This window comes from Agelaius phoeniceus, chromosome 11 (genome assembly GCF_051311805.1).
Source record: "Agelaius phoeniceus isolate bAgePho1 chromosome 11, bAgePho1.hap1, whole genome shotgun sequence".
In the NCBI taxonomy this organism is placed as follows: Eukaryota; Metazoa; Chordata; class Aves; order Passeriformes; family Icteridae; genus Agelaius; species Agelaius phoeniceus.
In genome coordinates, this window is record NC_135275.1 from 13212607 (window position 1) to 13234003 (window position 21397).

The following is a 21397-nucleotide window of genomic DNA, read 5'->3' on the forward strand; positions in this document are numbered from 1 at the left end:
GCTGCTGTTTCACCTTTAGCAAGGAGGTCTATCCACCTCTGTCCTTGTGCCCATATAAAAAATTAGTGTAGCAAATGTCTCTGCATTGCCCCAGCAATACAGCTGAGCAAAGACAGCAAAGCATGGCAGAGAATGGCTGAGCTTAGGAATGACCAGGAATATCACCTTCAATATTTAAACATCTCCTCTCTCCAGAGTTTTTCTCTTTGCTAACATAGTCTTAGCTATGGCTTAATGAGGAGTCTTCAAGGACAAACTCAGAGAAGATTCCACTCCTCATTGTCTCTGCACAGTTGTGTGACCACAACAAGTCCCCAAACAGCACTTCACTTAAATAACCCCCCAGCTGGCTGCCATGCTTTGCACTAGAAACTTTATTTTGCTTTAACATTAGCTCAGTCATAGAACCCTTCTGACAAAATCACAACTTCTTCATTTCACAAGGGGAGCCTCAGTGGAAGGAAAATGAGGAAGAAGGAGCACCACCTCAAACCAGCCAACATGGGCAGGTGTGGGTGTCTCATTGCCTCAGTGAGGGACCAGCAAAGCAGCACAGCCAGCATCCCCAGTGACTGTCTGACACCTCATTGCCAGTCCTGCTGTCTCCCCTGCCTCCTTTGCTCTTTTGGTGAACACTTTCAGTTTTTTCCTAATGAGAAAGAATTTATTTCTTTTCTCAACAGCCCCAAAAGTGCTTTACAAGTCCCGTGCATCTTGTTAGACTGACAGCTGACTCAGGCTATTAGCTTTGCAAATGTACAGCAGAGACCCTATTTGCAAGGCTTCTCTGTGGGTTACAAACACCTCCTTAGTCACTACAAGGTAGAAACCTCTCTCTGCCAACAGCATATCACTCTAGTGACTGGTTATTTGTTGATCAAACAAACTGCCTGGAAAGCAATAATTAGAACTTATCACAACAAGGAGTATAGTTTATTAATTCCCACACAAATTATCTAGTTCCAGAAGTTGAATAAAAGAGCAGGATAAACAACATAGATTACATTGGAGTAGTTCTGTACTATCTTATGCACTCTAAATGCACTCTTATGCAATCTAAAATGTTTGGGTTAATAGATAACAGCTCGTGCATCAGCAGGTAATTTTCTTTAGAACAAATGTGTTTGAGAACAGCAAGCTGAAAGTATCAAAGTTAAGGAGGAAAGATTGTAAGTAGATGTTTAGGAAGGTGGTAGAAGGTGCAGGTTGAATTTTAATGCAAGGAAACCTCTGAGGGTGCTAAAGAGCCTCCTCTTGGTCACACCAAAAAGGGTGACAGCTTCAGCAGCATGGAGTGCTTCATGGGGTGATAAAGGCAAGAAAAAAACCTGAATTTCTTCCTAATTGCTGTGGGAGCCAACACGTTTCCACAGAAGATGAAGATCATGACCCCATCTGACCCATCTTGCAGAGGTCACCAAGGGCCATTGCAGTGACTCCAAAGTCACAAGCAGATACAGCCAAGTTGCTCCCCTTCTGCTCCCCAGGTCCTGCAGAAGCTGCAAGGGCCACACCTGCACCAACATCACTCCTGCTGCATCAGCAAAATAAGCACGTTTCTCATTCCTTGAATTTCATCTCATGCAAGTCTTAAGCCCATCCAGAGGACTACAAAGCATCCCCACCTCTCCCCCAGTGTGCATCTATACATCAGGGTGTAGATGGCTCCAAATCATTAAGCTGTGGTTGATGTCTGGGTCTGAGGAGGAACCGGTACATTTGGACTTCCTCAACAGCTCCCCAAGGACTAATCATTTAAATCCTTTGGTCAAATCATTTAAATCCTTTTTCTGACTTTGCATAGTGAAAGTGACAACTGTTCTTCAAGGGACAGGAAAGGCTTAATTGCCCACTGGGAAGTGTGTTCAGCTCCTCAGCTGGAAGATGCTAGAGAGCTGCCAAATACCATTATTCATTTACAACAGCAAATTTGATTCAATGAGATTGGCATGAAAATGCAGAAGCAAAGCTAGGAAGGTAGCTCCAGCTCTTCCTGGATTCATGGTCCTCCACCCACCAGGGATCAGTCACAGGCTGTCAGGTAACTTGCATGAAGACATCAGGACCAGTTCTAATTTGGTAATCTCTCATTTAGGCATGACAAAGATTGATTCACATAAAACTTTCATGGCTATTGCTGATCTCAAGCCTGTTTTATCTACCAGGCAGTGCCAGGGACACTAGTGAGGGGTTAGTCCTCAGGGGCCCAGGCAGGGCTGTGCTGGAGAAGGGCAATTGGAGCTCCAGCACCAAACAAAATCCACCCAATGCCTTACTAATGTGTGTTTATTTATCAGTTGTTGGAATACCAACACCCTGCAAGGAGACTAAAGGTCCTGGGTGGCAGGTAAATGAACACCCTCCAGTTGTGCCATTAATTCCGAAGGAGCAAGTGGGAGAGTCTACCAGCAAACTTGTCAGCTGTAACTAACTTGGTTTTCTGAGAGGGGACAGATTGCTCATGGTCCTGAGCTCCCCTTCCAGCCAAAGGGGACCTGCCCCAGGAGCATCTGCCCCTTGCAGCAGTGGTGAGCCCACACCAGGGCCATTCCTACACCAGCCAAGGCACATTAGAGCCAGGGGCTTCCCACCCCAGCCCTGTCCCTGGATGCCCAATGCCCTTCCCAGCTCCCTGGGGACACAGAGGCCCAGTCAGAGCCCAGAACCAGCACAGGGGAGCTGAGGTCCAGCACGGGCAGGGGTCCATGGGGCTGCTTGCTCCAGCACTGCCACCGTCAGCACAGCCTGGTGTGATTGCAGCCATGCTGGCTGCAGGATCACTGCTCTGACATAACGAAATTTCCAAGCCCTTTGCCCTCCCTGATGCATTATCTGCCACCAGGGACGCAGGATCTGAATGAATCTAGCTCCAGCCAACTCTCTGAGGTCCAGAACATGTTGTCCATGGAAAAACAAAACACACCAGAGAAACAAAAAGTGAGAGACTACCTGGCTGCTGTTTATAGACTTCTCAGAAAAAGTCAGCAGTCAGCAGCCAAACTCAAATACTCACGTCACTCCCTTATGGAAGGTGAGTTTTTAAATGTCTGGACGCTTTTCAGCCCAATAGCCCAATTCCTGTATTTGCAACCAAAATGTTGGAATAAGTAGCAGGGCTTCTGCTGGGGCCCACTGGACTCAGTAGGAAAAGCAGATGCCAGAATCTTTTTTAGATACATAACAGTAATTCTTTTTACTTCTCTTTTTGTGGGCTACTGGACTCCACCCTCAGTCACATGCAAAACAATTCCTGGGTAGATCTTTCTACTAAATGCCTTGGACTGCTTACGGAGGTTCCTGGTTTATATGGATAAATAATATTTCTGCTTTGGAAAGTGCTAAGAATCCCTAGAGTCCACTCCAAGAATCAGCTACAGATTCAGGAGAAAAGCAGAATCATACAAGGAAGGGACCTGAGGGACCGAGAGCGAGCAATCCCAAACCCTTCTCTTTGTGACTGCCAAGGGTCCAAGGCACAACCCTCTGATTATTATTCACTAGACCTCCTGATGTAAAGCTGTTGTTGCCCCAGAGCAGTGCACAGCAGCTGCTCTGACACTGGCTGCCAGCAGAGCCCTTTCTGCAAAAAGAGCCCATGGCTCTCTTTTTACTGGAAAAGACAGAACAGTGCCTCTTACGCCATAACTCGCTCCAGCTTCTGTTTTCCTTCCTTAGCTCCCTCATAGAAAACCATAGGCCAGATTCACCTCTATTTTCTCTCCCTTTCAGGATGCTTTTGAATCCAACATGAGCAGGGCAAGGGTTACCACATGCGCACCAGTGTGAGCAGGAGGAGAGCTGGCCTTCCCCACAGTCACTCATCACTCCTGTATTTCACTCCCACTCCTCCTAAAACCTTGCCTTGCTGTGCTTGGGCAGAGATGCCCCCTCTCGTGATGGCCAAGCCCTGTCAGATGTTGCTCCAGTCCTCAGGGTGACTGACCAGCAGTCTGGGGCTCAGTGAGATGCTGGCCAAGGCACACACACCCCACAGGCAGGATGGGTGAGCTGATGAGAGGTCTCTGCAATAGACTTCTCCAAGAGCTGAGGTTCCTCCAGCCTTATCTCTTTAGGAGATCAAGTACTTACATGGGCTTTGAGCCAGCCTAACCACAAAACTACCAGAAAAGTAGAGCATAGTAGGGAACCTGGCAAGAGATGAAGGATGTGCTCCTGCTCCAGCTGGAGGAAGACCTGCACTGATCTGGCAGAGCAGATGAAAGCTTAGACCTGTGAAACACTGAGCACTGAGGAGCTGCAAACCTCATGATCTGGATGATTTAACCAGAAGAGGCATTATGTCTCAACAATTTGAATATTCTTCATTACTATTTTTCACACATCACACACCTTCAAACAACTCCCACCCTGCCCACCCCTCCCACACCCCCCCAAAAGATAGGCAAGAACAAAACTAAGACCAATGGAACAAGAGATTAAAAGCCACAAAAACACAAATGTCCCAGCAGGAATGAGCAAGGGAAGCCAAGGATCTGTTGGGATTTGCAGTTCCTGCCTTAGCTGGGAAATTTTTTCCCTGGATAAGCCATGGCAGTCACTGTCTTTGGCTTGTGCTGAAGCCAGTGGGAGCTTAGCACAACTCATTCTTTAAGAGCAACGTCTCTGAATAACAAGCAAGCATGGCATGGCAGTCACTGAACTGAGTGAATAACGGGTTTCATAGGTGCTGTCAAAAGGAAAATCCCAGCTGGCTCCAAAGAGCTTTCTATGTGTGTTGGCAGGTCCTTGGTATTTCTCCCAGACGGGGAGGGCAGGTCCCAGCCCAGTACAGCACATCCAGGCTTACATAACCCAAGGGGCCCAGGGTAATCATTAACTCTGGATTACTGCCACTGCCTCTGTGCTGGAGTCACCTGGTTGTTTGGATTAAATGTATAGTGGCCATTTAGACAAGGAGAAGGCTCCTGGCACAAGGACTTCAGTGAAAACAACCCCCAGGGAGGGTGGGAAGCAGAAGACTGTGGCAAATATCACAGGATCTAAACTCAAGCACTCCCTCGGGGAGCTGCCAGTCCTTCCATCACAACATGGGCTGGTTTGCTTCCACAGGGGTGCAGCTCTCCTCAAAACCACCAGGGTGAAAAGCCCCCACATAACACAGGTCAGGGGCCAGAACTCTTTCTAGGGAGCTTTACCTGGTGACTCCCACGTGTGGCACACCAGCAAGCAAGACCTCGTTCCTCTCCCCTTGGCATCCTTTCCAAAAGCACACATTATCAGTGCAACCTGACTTTACCTATGTCCTGTCCTTATCCTTCTTTGCTTATCTGATGTCTCACGTGTCCTGGGGCTCTTTGCCTCCTGTGTGTGGCTGGCATGTGGTCTGTGCCACTGTCTGGGGCAAAGGAGATTTAGGACATCTTGGTTCCGCTCCCATTTCCCCTCTGTGCTGTTCTGTGGTCTCAGACTCATCACTGCACTGCTCTGTGTTTAGCCACAGGTCACAGAAGTCAGGTCACCCTACAGAAAGATCACTTTACTCCCATTCCTCCTGCTTAGTCCTTACCTTGGGTACAACCTCCCCAGCTGACAGCTCCTTACCTGTCCTAACACTGCTCCTTCACCACTGGCTCTACAAAGGGACTACAAACCTTTTAAAAACACACAAAGTTCTGGCAAGCATCAGGAACCAGATCATGATCCCTTTGTGAAGGCTGTACCTCTGCACACACCTCAGAAACCAACTCACAGAGGTTTGAAGTCATGAGGCTTAGGCATATGTATAACTGTGCTTTGCCATGCAGAGTTGCTGAGGTTGGGACAACTTATCCAGCTGTGGCATTAAAACACTTAAATATATGTTTATCTTCAGGTGGATTAGCCAGGCTTAAGGCAGGGCCACGTTTTTCTCATAAATCCGCAAAGGCCCAGCCAGGCCAGTAATTCCACATAAAACAAACATCAAAATCTCTCTTGGAAATTTCTACTTTTTTTGGGACAAAACTCTGGAAATGTCAATCATTTCAAGCAAAACTAACTCTGCTTTCACAGCAAACATGGACCTACACTTTTCAGCAAAATATTGCAATTTTTACATAAACTTACATTTCCTTAGGTATTAACTAGAAAAACCCACACGATTCACACTCAAAACCCATACTTAAAACAGACAAGAGAGAAAGGAAAATAGAGAGAGAATACACATTTCATGGAAAATATTGCAATATTGCAGGCTAAAACTTAGATTTCTGCCCTGCTGTGCTCCAACAGTAGACATTTTGCATTACTCCACTTCAAGTATTACCTCTTGCAGAAAAATTGCAACTTCTGCCCCAAAGGCCTTGCAGGGTGAGTTGCCCAACTTTACAGCAATATCAGAACTCCAGGTGAGACGAGGAAGAGACTGAGATGCTGGTTAAAAAAAAGCAGCTGGTTTAATAGATGAAGTGGATAGGGTGAGAACAGAAGGGAATTGCAGATCCTCTTGGTGCAGGCTTGCTAATTAAAACTTAAAACCACTGTCCTGAGCACTCTGGTCTTCAAGCTACACCACAGGAGATAACCTGGATTGCACAGAACTTAGTCTGCCTCATCCCTTGGTGCTCTTGCCAGACTCAAAGGGATTCTCTGGGAAAAATAATCAGGGGTCTGGAGAGCCCTGGCTCATCAGCTGGCGCTTTTTGGTGTCTGTTCTTCAGGGAGAGACTTTAATCCCTCAGTGCCTGCTAGTGTCAGAATGGTTCTTGCTGGGAGAAGATCTGGACCCACTGCACCATTGCTCCCATGGAGACTCAGAAGTGACTTTAACACCAGTCATGTTCCTGCTTTCTTCTTCCAGCGGAGGCCAAAGCAAGCAGAAGCACAGTGCAAGACATGTCCCAGCTTGCAGATGACGAGAGCATGGTGCTCATGCCCCCGTTGTTACAAATGGAAGCAATGGCTTTTGCAGAACAGGGCGTCTTCTCCTCAGGCCTGGGGCAATTCTTCCTAGCACAGCTCCTTCACATCACTCTGTCAGGCGTGGGATTTGCAGCAGAGCCAACTGAGGTGCCCTGGCACCAAGACCATCACGCTGGGCCTTTCTTTAACAATCTAATCCTGTGACTATTGGTCTCATTGCTTGCTCCTTCCATCCAAGGATCACACAAAGGCAAATTAAGTCCCACAGTATCATTGTCATGTGTTATTATCCCCCTTTTACAAGAAAGGGAAGTGCAGAACAGGCAATGGAGTCCTTTGTCTTGGGTCACACAATGCATCACCGTCTGAAGCAGACCTTGAAGCCCTTCCTCCTCCACACTAATCACTAAAGCTGGAATTCCTTCCAAACCTGCTTGCTCTACTTTATGAACCACAGCTTTACTGCATCTGTAGACCTGTTCCACAGCAGTCAGGAGCCATGGAAGGCATTTGTGTCCCAGCGTGGCTGCCAGGCAGGGCGTGAGGGCTCCAGTGAAGAGAGGCAGCTGAGACATCTCACGCCTCCCAAGAACTTTCTGAGATGAGAAAAACTGAAGATAACTTCAGAACTGATCCATCCTCTCCCTGTTACACAGCACCTGAAAAGTTACGTCCAGGTGAACCAAAATTTCAGAGCTGGCTATAAAGGAAATTAATGAATAATAATTTCAAGGAGGGATTTAAAATTTCCATTTTCATTTTATTGTCAAAGTAAATATATTTTTATGAAGAACAAAAGAAAATATACAGAATTGTAACTTATGTACACTGGCTTTATAGGTATTTTTGTTTCCAATTTACACAAATTTGATATGTTATTAAAAGATATTTTATATAGATATGCATCTATGTACAGTTTTATTTACATACATTCATAGGATGTGATATAAACCAGTCAATAGATGATAGTTCATTTATATTAATTTCTAGAGGACAAAAGGAATGCATTCACTTTAGCCAGACCTGCTGTTCTCACACAGCATGGGCTCCTGCTCTGCCTAGCTCTAGGATCACACTTTCCTACTTCCCATTTTGCCAACAGAAAAGACAAACAGATGCCGTCTGCAAATGGAAAGGAAATGCAACATCCATTATAAAATCATTCCTAATTACTGAATCCTATTTTCTTCTAAAGCTTCTTACAATCGCCAGAGTTCAAAAGGAAAAACAAAACAAGAAGAAACACAAATAAAATCACTTGCCTGCTACCATCTGATTATTTGCTTAAATTCCCTTCTTAGCCAGCTATCACACAAATTTGTTTCTTTTGGCTGCTGTTCTCACCCATTTGCCCACCCCAGCTGCATGGAGCTCTGACATGGCTGTCAGGAGGGAGAGGATTAGCACTGAGGATCACCCCCAGACCTCGGGCTCACAGCACTGTCCCACCAGCTCGGGGTGGGCACAGGCACATCCTGCAGACCCTGCCAGCACACAGACACTGAGCTCCAGCCAGCCAGGCCCTGACTCTCAGTGCATGTGGGGATGCTGTGATGATGAGCCCAGTGCTCACCAGGCTCCCCCAGGGCTGGGGCTCTGCTCTCTCGCCCCCAGGTCACACAAGAGGGCAGCAGCAGAGACAGAACAGAGCTCAGAGGCTCTCACAAACACCTTTGTGCTGCCTTGTGGGCAGACAACAGCTCTTCTGCTAAAGGAAGTGGATGCTGCAAACCAGCCTCAAAGGAAAGCAGTGTCCTTTGGAGCCTGGGCATCCTTGCACCCCTTGGCAGCACAGGACAGAAGCACACACACAGTTCCAGAGGCTTCACTCCAAGCCATTCCATCCAGCCTGAGCTTCTGGATTTGCTTGGGATGTGTCTTTCCTTAAACATATATATATATATATATATATATATGTGTGTATGTATGTATGAATATATATACATAAATATTTATATATAGCCCTAGCCAAGGGAAAGGTAAATGTGAGCTGGGAAAATCAGAGATGCATGGAGGCACATTCCAGTGCTCTCCAAACCCTGTCTCCCCCTATCCCCAACTCCCACTGCTCCTCCTCCTATGGCCAGCCCCTACAAATCCTTGGCTCAGGCAACCCAAAAACAAAGGAGTTGTTTTCATTTCAAAAGGAATTTGCTGTTTCCAAACTGGACAAATAGAGCAGCTTAATAAAAACTCACAATGAGTGGCCTGTACATGAGCAAAGCCCTCAGGAATGCCAGGGCTATAATTAACTAGCAGCAAGCAACTTTTACATTTTCCTGTGCAGCAGAAAACAGCTAAAAATAAAACACTGTAATTTCCAAAAGAAGCAGCAGCAAAGGAGAGACAGATAGAAGGAAAGGAAAATAATATCCTTAAAAGAAAAAAAAAAAAAAAAAAGGAAGAAGCGCCCCGCTCCCCTGACCCAAAAAGAGCTTCATTCTCAAATCATCTTTGAAGGACATGGGGCACTCAAACACGGTGGTATCAAGTAACAGCATGGACTGTTCTGTGGAGACAAATAAATTATCACTAGGAAGGTGGTGAGCAAAGTGCTGTGGTGGCTGCTGGGGACGGCTGGCGGGCAGGGAGGGCAGGAGCCGTCAGTTCACGGCGCGCACGGAGCGGCTGCTGCGCGGGAACCGGTGCACCTTGATGTGCTTGGACAAGTGGTCACTTCGAGCAAACTTCTTCTCACACACTGGACACTGGTAGGGCTTCACCCCCGAGTGGGAGCGCCTGTGCCGGGACAGCTCGTCTGACCTGGAGAACCTGCAAGAGAGGAGAGGCCTTGTCAGATAAATGGGGGCTTGTTGTGCTAAGTGTCGCACAGAGAGGTAAAAAACGTCCCCCCAGGACACTGGGAGACTCCAGGAGGTGAAAGGGAAACACAGCAGGGCTGGGCTGGTCCCAGCAATGATGGAAACACAGAGCTACCAGCCCTGGACTCAGGGCAATGCATGGACACAGCATTGGTACCAGCCTTGTCCTGGACCCCACGGCATGAGTACAGCTTGACAAAAGCAGCGCTGCTCTCGATCCCCCTGCAGTCCCCTCCAAAGTCACCCCCACCATCTCTCTCCTGCAAATCCAAGCACAGACTCCTCAAGCAAAGACAACCACCACTGTCCTGCAGGTAAGGTCTTTTTTCAATCTCCCACTGACACCAGCACACCCCCTAAGTGCACCCAGTTTCAGAGGGATTCCAGATAAATCCAGCCAGAGCTACCTAGAAACAACATGACTTATTAGATCCACATGAAAAATTGGCTTCCATGGGTGCTCCTGTAGGCTAAATAAAGAGTCATTAATAGCACCAGAGATGCTCAGCATTCCCAACAGCTGAAATTCAGGTGGGCCCCAATGGTCATTTGCATAGTTATTTGCATAGTTAGCATGGGTAAATTAAATTAAGAATGAGCCTTTAATTACCAAAACTGTGTTCCATAATCTTTTAATTTTAGATATTTTCCACCTTCCATCTCCACAGAAAAATCCCCAAATAGTCACCATGAATCCCACAGGCTTTATTGAACCCAAATGAACTGATCCTTTGGCCTTAAGAGCAGGGCTGGCTCCATTTCCACTTTGGACACAACTAGGAGACAGAGGGTTAATTAACAATGTCACACTAAAACAGCCCTGTCCAGATGGGTACAAAAAATTTGCTGCCTGACAAAGGGCAATTAAGGGTTTTGTTGCCAGAGCAGTAACAAAGAGCAGCACAGAAAGAGAGCTTGCAAGAAATGGTATCAGCTGTTTATTTACAATAAATAAGTGAAGTCATGGGCACTAGCTGAACAAATCAGGGAAAGAACATGTAGAAAAATGTGCCCTTCTGGAGCAAAATATCACATCACCAACAGAGCGAATACGCTATTTTTATGAAAGGGAGAAAAGAGAACTGCTGGGCTCCTATGAATAAATCTCTCATGCAAGAAAAGTAAGTTTCCACATAAAGGTTTTAATTAGCTCTGATCTCCCGCCAACGGTTGAGGACCAGGGCATAGGCACTGGGAAAGCTGGTAATGATTTCCTGAGTTGCTACAGCTCTTCAGACTGGTCATGCTCCCCAGAGAGCACTCAGCCCCTGGAAAACTGATCCAGGCACTCACCATGGGTAAGGTATGGTGTGGGCATCTGTCCCAGGGGCATTTCTAGGGGAGATTCTTTCACCTGTTCAGTTGCTTTTCTTCCTTTCCTTGCTCCATGGCAAAAGAGTGAAATTCTCCATGATGAAGAGGCAGCTGTTATGGAACTGTCCACTTGGCATGACTCTTCTCCATAAAGGCTATGACAGAAGTTTCTCTACATGCCTTCTACTTGTATGTTTGCTTTCTCTAACACCCCTGGTCCTTTCAGCCATAGCTTCCTAAAACCACAGTCTGGAGCCAGGAGCAGCAGGGTCAGGGATTTCTCCCAAGTCCTTAGCAGGGAGCTAGTCCCAGGGCCAGATCCCTGTAGGGATGCTCTGCTAGGACTGTGGGTGAGTGGGTCTGGAGAGTGTAGGATGCTGCCTGTGCAGACTGCCACAACAGGACTGAGTGTTGGACAAGGAACAGAACTGTGCCACATCCAGGGAAAAGAGGAAAAGCACTTTTGCAAAGAGCCATCCTCTTATATACAGACCTCAGAGAAGTAAAAGCAGATGTGGCTGGGTTGTCCTGTCCTATGTCCTTGGCCATTAAGGTCACCATCTGGAACAGAAGTGCAGTAGCACTTGGCTAATCCTGCACAAGAGCCTCACAAGTGCATTTTGAGGGGAATTGCACGGACGGTGGGGGAGAAAGAGGCACATGTCAGGAATGAGCTTGGATGAGTTCATCGATAAAAATACACTCTGCCTCATAACCATGTCCTTAGCTGAAGAGGCAGGAATGTTGCAACACTGTTCCCCAGCAGTGACGGAAAGATCAACTTACAGAGCCCACAGAAATAAACCTCAAGCTGTCTGTGTGTTTACAAAAAAACAACGCAAAGGTTAGGACAAGGAAGCCGGGAGGATCTGGCGGTCTGGCTCTGCAGTGAAATATCTGCAACACACTGTGGCACTGAGATCAACCCAAAGAAAGTGAAAATAATCCACTGTGGAATGCAAAATTCAAAAGAAAAAAAAAAAAAAGGAAGCCCCAAGGAATACCTCACTATTCTGTCACTGCCATTTCCAGAAGGATTCCTCCTTCAAAAGAAAAAAAGAAAGAAAGAAAGTGAAGGGATCTGGGAAATCCCACAGCAACTAAAAGAGCCTTCTTCATCCTTCAATCTGGCAGGACCCCAAGGGACTGTAACTGCATCTCCCTTGAAGAAAAGTCCTAGAGCTCCCTGATGTGTAGGACATGTCCTGTGTCCCCCAGACACATGGGGACATTCCTATGTGGCTCATGGGGCAAGAAAGGCCAATAGCTTTAGCCTGGTACTCCTGGCCCCTGCCATGGCCACCAGCCTTTGAGGCCAACTCAGGCTGTACCTCTCCCCCACAGTGGAGGGGAGGCCCTACACAGATTCCTCCTGCCCATTCCCAGAGCTTTCCTACAAGGAACCAGAACAGCTCCTGAGCACCTGTCATCCCCTTGCACAGCAGCAGCAAGAAAAGCCAATGCGAGATGCCTGCCCTGCCCCACGTGTGGTACTGCCCATGGCCACTCAGGCCACATGTTACCAAGCCTTTAAACCCTCCCTGCCAAGCCAGGCAGAGCTCGTGGCTGTCAGCAGCCAGAAGATGCAGTGGGGCATTTAAAGGCCATTGCCTCCCCCCCAGCCTTGCAGCAGCTGCAGCTTTGCACAGCGCTGTGCCAGGGAGGGAAGCAGGAGCTTCTCCTGCTCTGAGCCATAACACAGCTGCTGGGCCCAGCCCCTGCTGCAGCTCAACTCTTTGGCCTGAGCAGTGCTGACCAGGGGTGCCAAAGGTAGAAGGTGGCAGGACACAGATCAGTGCCCTGACCCGTCCAGGGAGCACAACGGGTCACTGGCCACTGCCAGTGAGCACCACTCTGCAGACTGCCAAAAACAGCCCTTGCCCTGTGCCTAGGAAGGGCACAAGCAAGCAGGGTTCAGCCTCCATCAGAGAGGTGCTAGGGGTCTCCAGCCATCCTAGGGGTGAGCAAAAGGGTTTGCTGGGTGCACACTCCAACCCTGGTGAATTTAGATCATGCACAGAGTGCTGAGGAACCTTTAACCCTCCCACTGAGCTCAGGCACTTTGTGCTAGGCAACACTTTGTTTTGGTTTTGAAATTACTATCTCCAGTGAGATCAGCTCTTAAGTGTCTTCAGTGAAAAAATAAATACACAAGCACAAGAATGCAGGGAAAAAGGGGGAAAGCAGAGCCCAGCAGTGTTTTAGTGCTTAAATTCATTTGAGATTATGTAGACCTGGGAGCAAACAGAGTGGCCAGATGCAGTGGACTTAAGTCATGTGAGACTTAAGTCACAGCTCTCACTGAACTTTTGAGAAGGTAAACATGGTTTATTGATGAAAGGGGACTGAGTAATTCAATGCTCAGTTGGGTCTGGCCTTTGACGTGGAGCAGCATGCAGGGGATGTGCAGCAATCCCAGGCTGGTGCTAAGGATTGCTGTGAGCACAGGAGGCCTCTCCTGCTGGCTATAAACTTCTCTTGTAGCAGAGCCCTTCCAAAGTTTGGGGGTTTTGGGGATTGAGATTGCAGCCCAGGCTGTGAAATTCAACAAGACAAACAGCACAAGAGTTTGAAAAGCCCTTTGCAGCAGCTGTTTGTGGACAAGACACATGTTCTTCATTATGATTAATTTCTCCTTCCTGTTGGGCTCATCTTTAAAAAGCTGTGGTGGCTGAAAGTTCAGGGTTCTCCAGGCTGTGGGACCTGCACCTCTTTTGGCCCTCCAGCCAAGGCAGCAAATCATTTGCCACAACATTCTGAGAAGAGAGGCACCTGTTGTAAATTTAATCAACCTTTATCACTTACTATTTTTCCCAAACATTCTCATTGGTTTTGTATCTTGGGGAACACCAGCTTTGTGATAAGACAGAGCTGGAGAAGGTCGTCCACGGGCAATGCTTCGGGCTCCTGATCCTGAGCCACACAAGTCCCTGGGAGCATTGGTACAAATCTCAGTTTGGATTAGACAAACCCTCACTGCCACATGCATTTTGTCACAAAAAGGAGAGCTGTGCTCACATGCAAGGAAAGCCAGCATGACACCCACAGGCACATCTGCTGCCTGTGCACACATACTCTGGCAACCAAATAAAAAGCAGCAAGCGCCTGTCCTGCAGGTTGGGAGCACCCAGCTCACAGTCTCTGGGACCAATCAGCTGAAAAATGCAGCTTTGGTGAGCAGATACCCTGAGCAGCAACAAACAGCCCATGAGAGATGCCACCAGGACAAAAGGAAACAAATCACCACCAGTTTGTAGAGCCACCATAATCTGATCTCCCCAGCCCTTCTGAGAAACAAACTTCAGACTGGTCCAGCTGGAGAAGAGAGGGTTCAGCTCCCCTGTGACCTTTTCCCTCAAACCAACCCAGCCATCTCTAACTGCTGCATGTCTCACATACTTGCATTTTTATACAACATTCTCCTGTTACTTTTTACCTCATCTGTTGCCCATGATCACAACCCATTTTCTCATTAGACATTGCTCACTGAAGCTCTGCAGCATATTATTTGCAAGAAATTCAATTTAATTTAACACAAGACAGTTAAGATTATATTTTCTCCCATCATCATTAGTGGTGCTGTACATTAGCACTTGCCAGCAGGCAAGCCAGTAATACAGCTAACTGGAAAGAGGGAGGAAGGCACCTGTCAAAGCTTCCTTAAAATAAAAAGCTGATATTTTTTAAAAAGACTAAATTTTTCAATTCATATTAAAAATAAAATAAAATATTTTTAAAAATCCTTCTGCCAAACATTTTCTCAATCAAACCTGCAATCTTTCATTCAAGCAATCCTTAACTCCACCTCAGCCTTCTGGTTATGTTGTTACATCTGACAGCTTTTTTGCAACTTTGAGTGGCACCCACGCATTTTTCTGAATCAAGACAGAGAATAAAACCCAGAGTATGCCAGAGTGTCACTGCCAGCATTTTAAGAAGGAGTGGGATGGAGTGCATTTTCTATGAAAGTGCACAGAGTACTGCTTTTAACCATACTTGCTTATCACAGCCCTTTGCTGGCCACATTTAGTCCCACACAGGGCTGTGCACAGCAATTCTGCCCCAAACCATTGAGCTCACTCAGCCTCAGCTGGCGCCAGCCACAGGTCTGCTGGGGCTGCTGTGCTGCAGCCACACCAATGCAAACACCAGGTCTTACCTGTGGTAACAAGCTTCATCTGACCCTCTAGAATGAAATACAAGTTATGATGGACTACTTTAATTTTTTTTAAGACACTAAAGCTGCTGGTGCCAGAAGGTGATGCTGTGCTATTTAATTTATCAGAACCCCTGCGTTACCTAACAGGAAGAAAAAAGGTCTTCATTGTAAAACCAACCAAACAAGTTCTGGCAATAGGAACAGTTTATAAATCTGAGTGCAAACCTACTTGCTCAGCAAGTGAGGTCAAGTGAGCAAGAAGGGGAAGGGGGACTGGGCAGAGCTGCACCCCAATACTGACCTCCATCCACAGCCCGGCCACGTGCACGCAAAGGGCTTTTCTCCTGTGTGCCTCCTCAGGTGGGCTTTCAAATGGCTGCTTTTCGTGTACATCTTGGTGCAGCCAGGAAAAGAACATTTATGCATTTTAATGAGTTCAGCTGCAGGGTTCTTTTGAAATTTCTGACCCATGATGATTCCCGTCTGCCCCTGGATCATGCCCCCTGGCCCAATTGGCTTGGCGGCGATGGGGACGGGAGCGATGCGGACAAATTTAGAGGACAAGTTCAAATTGGACGACTGAACTATCTGAGGCACAAGGGCAAATGTCTGTCCTTGGATGTTGACTAGGAGCTGTGCAATTTTAATGTTCTCCTGTGCTGGTCCTTGGGAAGTGGGGCTCGTGTTGGACTCCTGTTTGATCTGCACAGGCTGGATTTGGAGCATAACAGGTATTCCATTCTCCAGGGTCATTCCTCCATTTGAAGCTTGGCCACCTTCCGTTGAGCTAGTCAACTGCTCATTTTTACTCTCTTTTAAACTAGTACTGGGTAGCATATGGTCTTTTTGCTGCAGAGAAGCAACAGAAACCTGGCTGCAAGCTCTCAAGTCCTTGGTCTCGCTTTTAGGTCTTTCTTTGAGCTCCAAGTCCATGTTCTCCTCCAAAAACTCCTCAATTTCCTCAAGTGTGGGCTGAAATGGTCCTGAGTCTTCCATATCCACAGGAAATTCAGGCAACCTAAAGTACTCCTCTTTCACTATTGGCTGAAGTCTCCTTTTGTCCCACCATGATGCAGTGGTGTTCCCCAAAGATGCCTGGGACAATAAATAGTCTAAGATACTGTCCTGACTTTCTGCACTGGATGTGCTTCCATAGCTGGAGCTGAGGACCTGGGAGTCAGGGCTGGAACAAGAACAAAAGCTGGATGAGTCACTGTCATCTTCTGACAGGGGAGAGGGCAGCATTTGGTAGGACCTCACTCCAGCTGTCATGTCCCCAAAGTATCCAAGGGAAGATCTTGTTGATGAAAAGGATTCATCAGTAGGCAGCAAGTGATCCACCATTCCTGGATGATCTCTTAAGGATATCCCAACAGCATATACCAGGCAACCAAAGTTCAGGTGAGAGCCTAAGTGCAGGAAAAACAAAACAGCAACAGTCAGAAGTTGGTTTAATCATTTATCTCCATGAACTGAAACTCATAAAGCCCTCTAGCCCACAGGAAAGTCCAGAGCATCCAGCCTCCCTGGGTACACAGGCTGCTACAAGCTTTGATAGGTCTGCACCACCCCCTGAGGACTGTCAGGGCTGAAGCGTTTTGCAAGATTGCACCACATATTTGCAAAAGAATGCTGTCAGAAATCATTTCCCAACCGTGTGTGTGCTCCAGATTTACAGCTCCCTTATAGAATATTACCAGCAAGAGAAAATAAATAAGAAGCTTTCACCTAGCAGTGAAATCCAGAGCCAAAGAAGGGAATGGGAAAGAAAAAATAAAGTGTTGAAATTTTTACCACCAAAAAGAAACAAATAAAAAAAGTTTATTGCTGGTGACCATAAAATGCAAATCCTTTCCCTATCTTGTAGCTTTCCACCAACCTTATTTTTCACTTCCTCAGTTCTACAAATATAGGCTGTTCAGCATAATGAAAGGATCAATCTGGCAGGAGCCAAAAATATTTACTGTGCTTCAGCATTTACTAGGTGGATTTTCCCCTCCAGATGTAATGAATCAGTGTGCCAACGTCATCATCACCTGCACTGTCCTTAATAAGGCTGGCACTGAGCTAATTACCATGCCCTGCCAGCCAGCTGGTGGCTGCTTTCCCCGCTGCTGAGCTGAGCCCCGAGCCAGCTGCTGCACCGGGAGGGCTGCACGGCATCCCGACCTGCAGCATCCCGCACATCCCGGTTTCCGTGAGCCCTAACCCCGCTACAAACCCGCATCAGCAAACCCCGCCCCGGCCAGTGCAGCCACCCCGCGCCCGCTGACAGCCGCGCTTGAACCGCACTTCACCCTCTAAAACAAGCAAACTTCCTAGAAAGGCCACTGGGGAGGGACAGGCAGGAGGGACATCCACGTATTTTTTTGTTCCCCACCTCCCCGAGGGAAACAAACAGAAATTGCTTACGGACGGAGATTGTGCCCCTTAGAGAGCAAAGGCAGAGAGCTCGGGATGGAGCCAACGCTGGCCCTCAGTCACTTGCTCAAGGTGACTGATTGGAAACAGAGCTGTACATGTGCATAATAAAACAACTCTTTCTGTGGAAGGTATGTGCAGTGCAGAGATAGCAGTCATTCGATCAGCCTGTGAGCTTGTGTGTGTGTGTGAATTGGGAGGCATGTGACCCAGCGTGAAGGAAATGCCAGTCAATCTTGTTACACGCTGTCATTTTCCACAGGCTCTGCCGCTGTGGACGCTTTGCCATGAATAGTCAATAGCTCCCAGTTTTGTGCAGCCGAGGGGATGGTTGTTACTGCTGTTGCAGAGCATCTTTGCTGCCTCATCTCCAAGATTTGCCCTGCCTTTCCTTCTCTGGAGAAAAATTAAAAGGTGTCTGTATGCTCAGTGCTGCAGCGAACACAAAGCGAGGTATTTTACACAACACCCTTAAAGAGCTCTGTCCCACTGGCAACATCTATTAATACTTCCCAGAAAGGAGTGGGGGGAAGCCACATTTCTTAAAGACTTGTCTTCCTCCTTCACAGACACATGGAGGAAACAGGGACAGGTTGAAATAATGACTAAAAGTAACACTGCACATTTTCCTGGTCTGTGTGTCCTGTCAGTCAGCTGTGCCTCTGAACCAATAATGAAATACCTACATGTGCTGAACACGAGGAAGTTCAAGCAGAGGTTAGTGGCTCTGTTTTGTGACCTTAGTCTATAATCATGTCTTATAGTAAAAGCAAAGAGTCAGAAGAACTGCACTATTTCTAACACACTTTTTTTTTTTTTTTTTTACTCTCTATATTGCTGGAAAGTTCCCCCAGCAGAAGTCCTATAACTGAGCTATTCCAGTTTTGAAACAGAAAGCACCATCTGCTTCTGACAAATTAGTATTGGCATCTGGTAAGAATTCACCCAAGCTGATTGTTTCTATCCTGCACCAAAAACTGGCGACTGCCTTGAGAAACACAGGGCAGAAAGGAAGACTTGCCCTCAGATGGTTTCTGATTCTTCCTCTAATGTCTGTATTATTCCAGCCCAAACTTCTGAAGAATGGGGCTGTGAGGGAAATCTGGACTGAAACATGTGCTTTTCTAAGAAAAGCTGGCATGCTTTGCATGCACCAAAAGCAGTTGGTGAACTTCTCTTAAAAAAACCAACTTAAAATGTTCAAGATTTCTTTAAATGCTTGCAAGAGCTGGGAAGCCACTATCAAAATATCAATATATTTCCCTGGGAATAGAACTAAACTGCAATTTGAATTAGGACTTAAATGAGGGAGGAAAAAAACCAATAATGAACCCCTAGCAATTGCTGTGGGCCAGTTACCTCAGCAGAAAACAGCCAGCAGGCTTGTTTCCCATCTCTTTTGACAAGGAACAATGTCACTCGATGTAACCAGAGGCTTTTTAAGAGAGGACTGTCAGAGCCAAATAGATCCAGGCACACTACGGGCCAGTTCTGCTTTCTGTGCGCTCTCAAAACTTGCAGAACAGCCAAGAAGATTTTGGAGAATGCCTGGAATGCAGGATCGGGCCCTGGCTATATTTTTTTCCTAAAGGCCAGGCTAACAACCAAAATACTTTTATCCTTACTTTGCCTGAAGACACGGCCAAAAACAGAAGATTAGAAAACAAAACCAAAAAAAGCCGGGGCTGTGAAGGCCACGAAAACTAATGATGCTGTTTCCATAACACACTTTCATCTCTAGGAACGCTGAAAACATGTTAGAAATGTAAGCACCTATAGTGGGACTGCAGTGCCTGAGCCACTGGAAACAGCCTCTTCTGGAGTGAAATACAGCAGCTGTTCGGCAGCACCACCATCTCCAACTTTTTTTTAAGAGTTCCCTGGGTTGTTATGATGTCCTTTCTGCCAAAAACATGTTGTTCTGTTTAAAACCTGACCATCTAATCGCCAGCTAAAAAAAAAATAACGACAAAAAGCAAACCAGAGAAGACATATTTTGACGCAGAGCAACATTAAAATGTAAAGTGCTGGGAACTTGCTGAAACACGGGGATGTATTTCGCAGCCTGTCATTTCTGGACAGTCAGCCCAGCACAACTGATCACACAGCATATATGAGACGCTGACAGTCATTTCCTACATTTACTGCCACAGCTTTTTCTAGTTTAAGACTTATCTCTTCAGGGTTTTCTCTTGTTCTAAATCTGTTCAGGCTGACTTCTGCTCCACAGAGCGAGCCATAAACAAGGCAATGAAGCGAGCCCAGAGCTTCTAAGAAATTAAAAGAGAAATGCAAAGGAGGAGAATAATAATAATAAAAAAAAATAAATAAAAAGAAGCCGTGAGCCAGGAGTAAACCCATTTGCTCTCATCTCCTCCGCAAGGTGGCTGTGCTGCTCCCCGGACACAGTGGGGTGTTCAGGTTTGTTTTTCTCAAACCCGTTGCTCCTGGGAAGCCGCAGAAACATTCCCAAAGCGTTCTTCTCTGAAAACTATCCCGCTCCAGCCCCAAACTTTGGCTTCCACAGGAGGCAGCGGTTCACCTGCGGCGGGCACAGGCAGCGGCCCCGGCGGAGCGCACCCCGCAATAACGCGGGCACGGCGCTGGGCAGGGAAAGGGGTGCGGGACACACACACGGAATTGCCACTCCAGCACCAGCACAGCCAGGCTTCCATGGCTGCAAAACGTGTTTGGTCGGGTTTGTTTTTTTTTTTAATCGTGTTTTTTTTTGTTCCGTTTGTCTGTTTGTTTGTTAAAAAATTATTTATGTATTTTTTTTTCCTTTTCCTTTCATCCCTTTTCAGGAGGCTTTGGGGGCCTGAGTTCCCCCTCTCTCCTCCGCAGCGTGGTCGCGATGATCGGGAATGAGCCCCCCCTCGCCGCCTGTCACTCCGTGGCACGGCACCGCTGCAGCCCGAAGCCAGCCCCCAGCCCTGGCCGCTGCCCCGGTGGGATGGAATTCATCTGCCGGCAGCAGGGGCACAGCCCCGGCCCCGCCGAGCCGCGGAGGCACCGCCGGCGGGACGCGGCCCCCGCGCCCCCATCAACCCTTACCTGAACTCCTCTGCGAGCCGGGGGGCAGCAAAGGCCACGGGCGACCAGAAGAACGCAACAATAACAACAACAACGAGAACGAGGGGGAAAAAAAAAACCCAAACAACACAACCAAGCCACAAAAAAAAAAAAAAAAAAAAAAAAAAAAAAAAAATTAAAAAGAAAAAATAATTATAGAAATAATAATTTTTAAAAATCAAGGAAAAATTTAAAAAGGCACAAACGCACAACAAAACCGCGGGAGTAGACCGAAGCAAGCCCGGAGCAGCCGCCCGCGGAGGCAGGAGCGGCCGGGAGCGCGGAGCGGCGGCGGGAGGCGGGCGCAGCTCCCCCGGGAGGCGGGTGCGCGGCTGCGGAGCGCGGCCCCGCTCCCGTAGTACTATATCCCCCTCACATGACGGGCTCCCGGCCGCTGCGGGGGAGGCTGGGGAGAGGCTCGACCGCGTCCGCCGCCCCCATTGGCCCCGCGGCGGCGGGGGCCGGCCCGGGCCCGGCGTCAATGGGAGCCGCGCTCGGCCCCGGGGCGGTGCTGCGGGCCCGGAGGGGCCTGCCTCACGGGACAGGGGGAACGGGCTGAACTGAAACAAGGGTGGCTTGGCAGTCCGTGTGAGGAAGAGTGTGAGGGTGAGGAAACACCGGAGCAGGTTGCTCGGAGAGCTGGTTGATTCCCCATCCCTGGAAACGCTCCGGGTCAGGTTGGACAGGGCTCTGAGCAATTTGATCGGGTTGAAGGCGTCACTGCTCCTTGCAGGGAGTTGGGCTGGGT

At 47.7% G+C, this 21397-nt stretch overlaps 1 protein-coding gene across 2 annotated transcripts; it reads right to left on the reverse strand.

The window, feature by feature from the left end:
* Window positions 1–7600: 7600 nt before the first annotated feature.
* KLF15 (KLF transcription factor 15) lies at window positions 7601–21042 on the reverse strand. Of its 2 annotated transcripts, none has more exons than XM_077184598.1 (3): window positions 20860–21042; window positions 15458–16565; window positions 7601–9633 (listed from the first exon to the last, which is right to left on the reverse strand). In XM_077184598.1, the coding sequence occupies exons 2-3, from the start codon at window positions 16498–16500 to the stop codon at window positions 9465–9467; spliced, it is 1212 nt and encodes a 403-aa protein (XP_077040713.1). In that variant the 5' UTR covers window positions 16501–16565; window positions 20860–21042; the 3' UTR covers window positions 7601–9464. The 2 variants fall into 2 exon arrangements, with proteins under 2 accessions (XP_077040713.1, XP_054496227.1); XM_054640252.2 differs by lacking the exon at window positions 20860–21042 and adding an exon at window positions 20632–20776.
* Window positions 21043–21397: the final 355 nt, after the last annotated feature.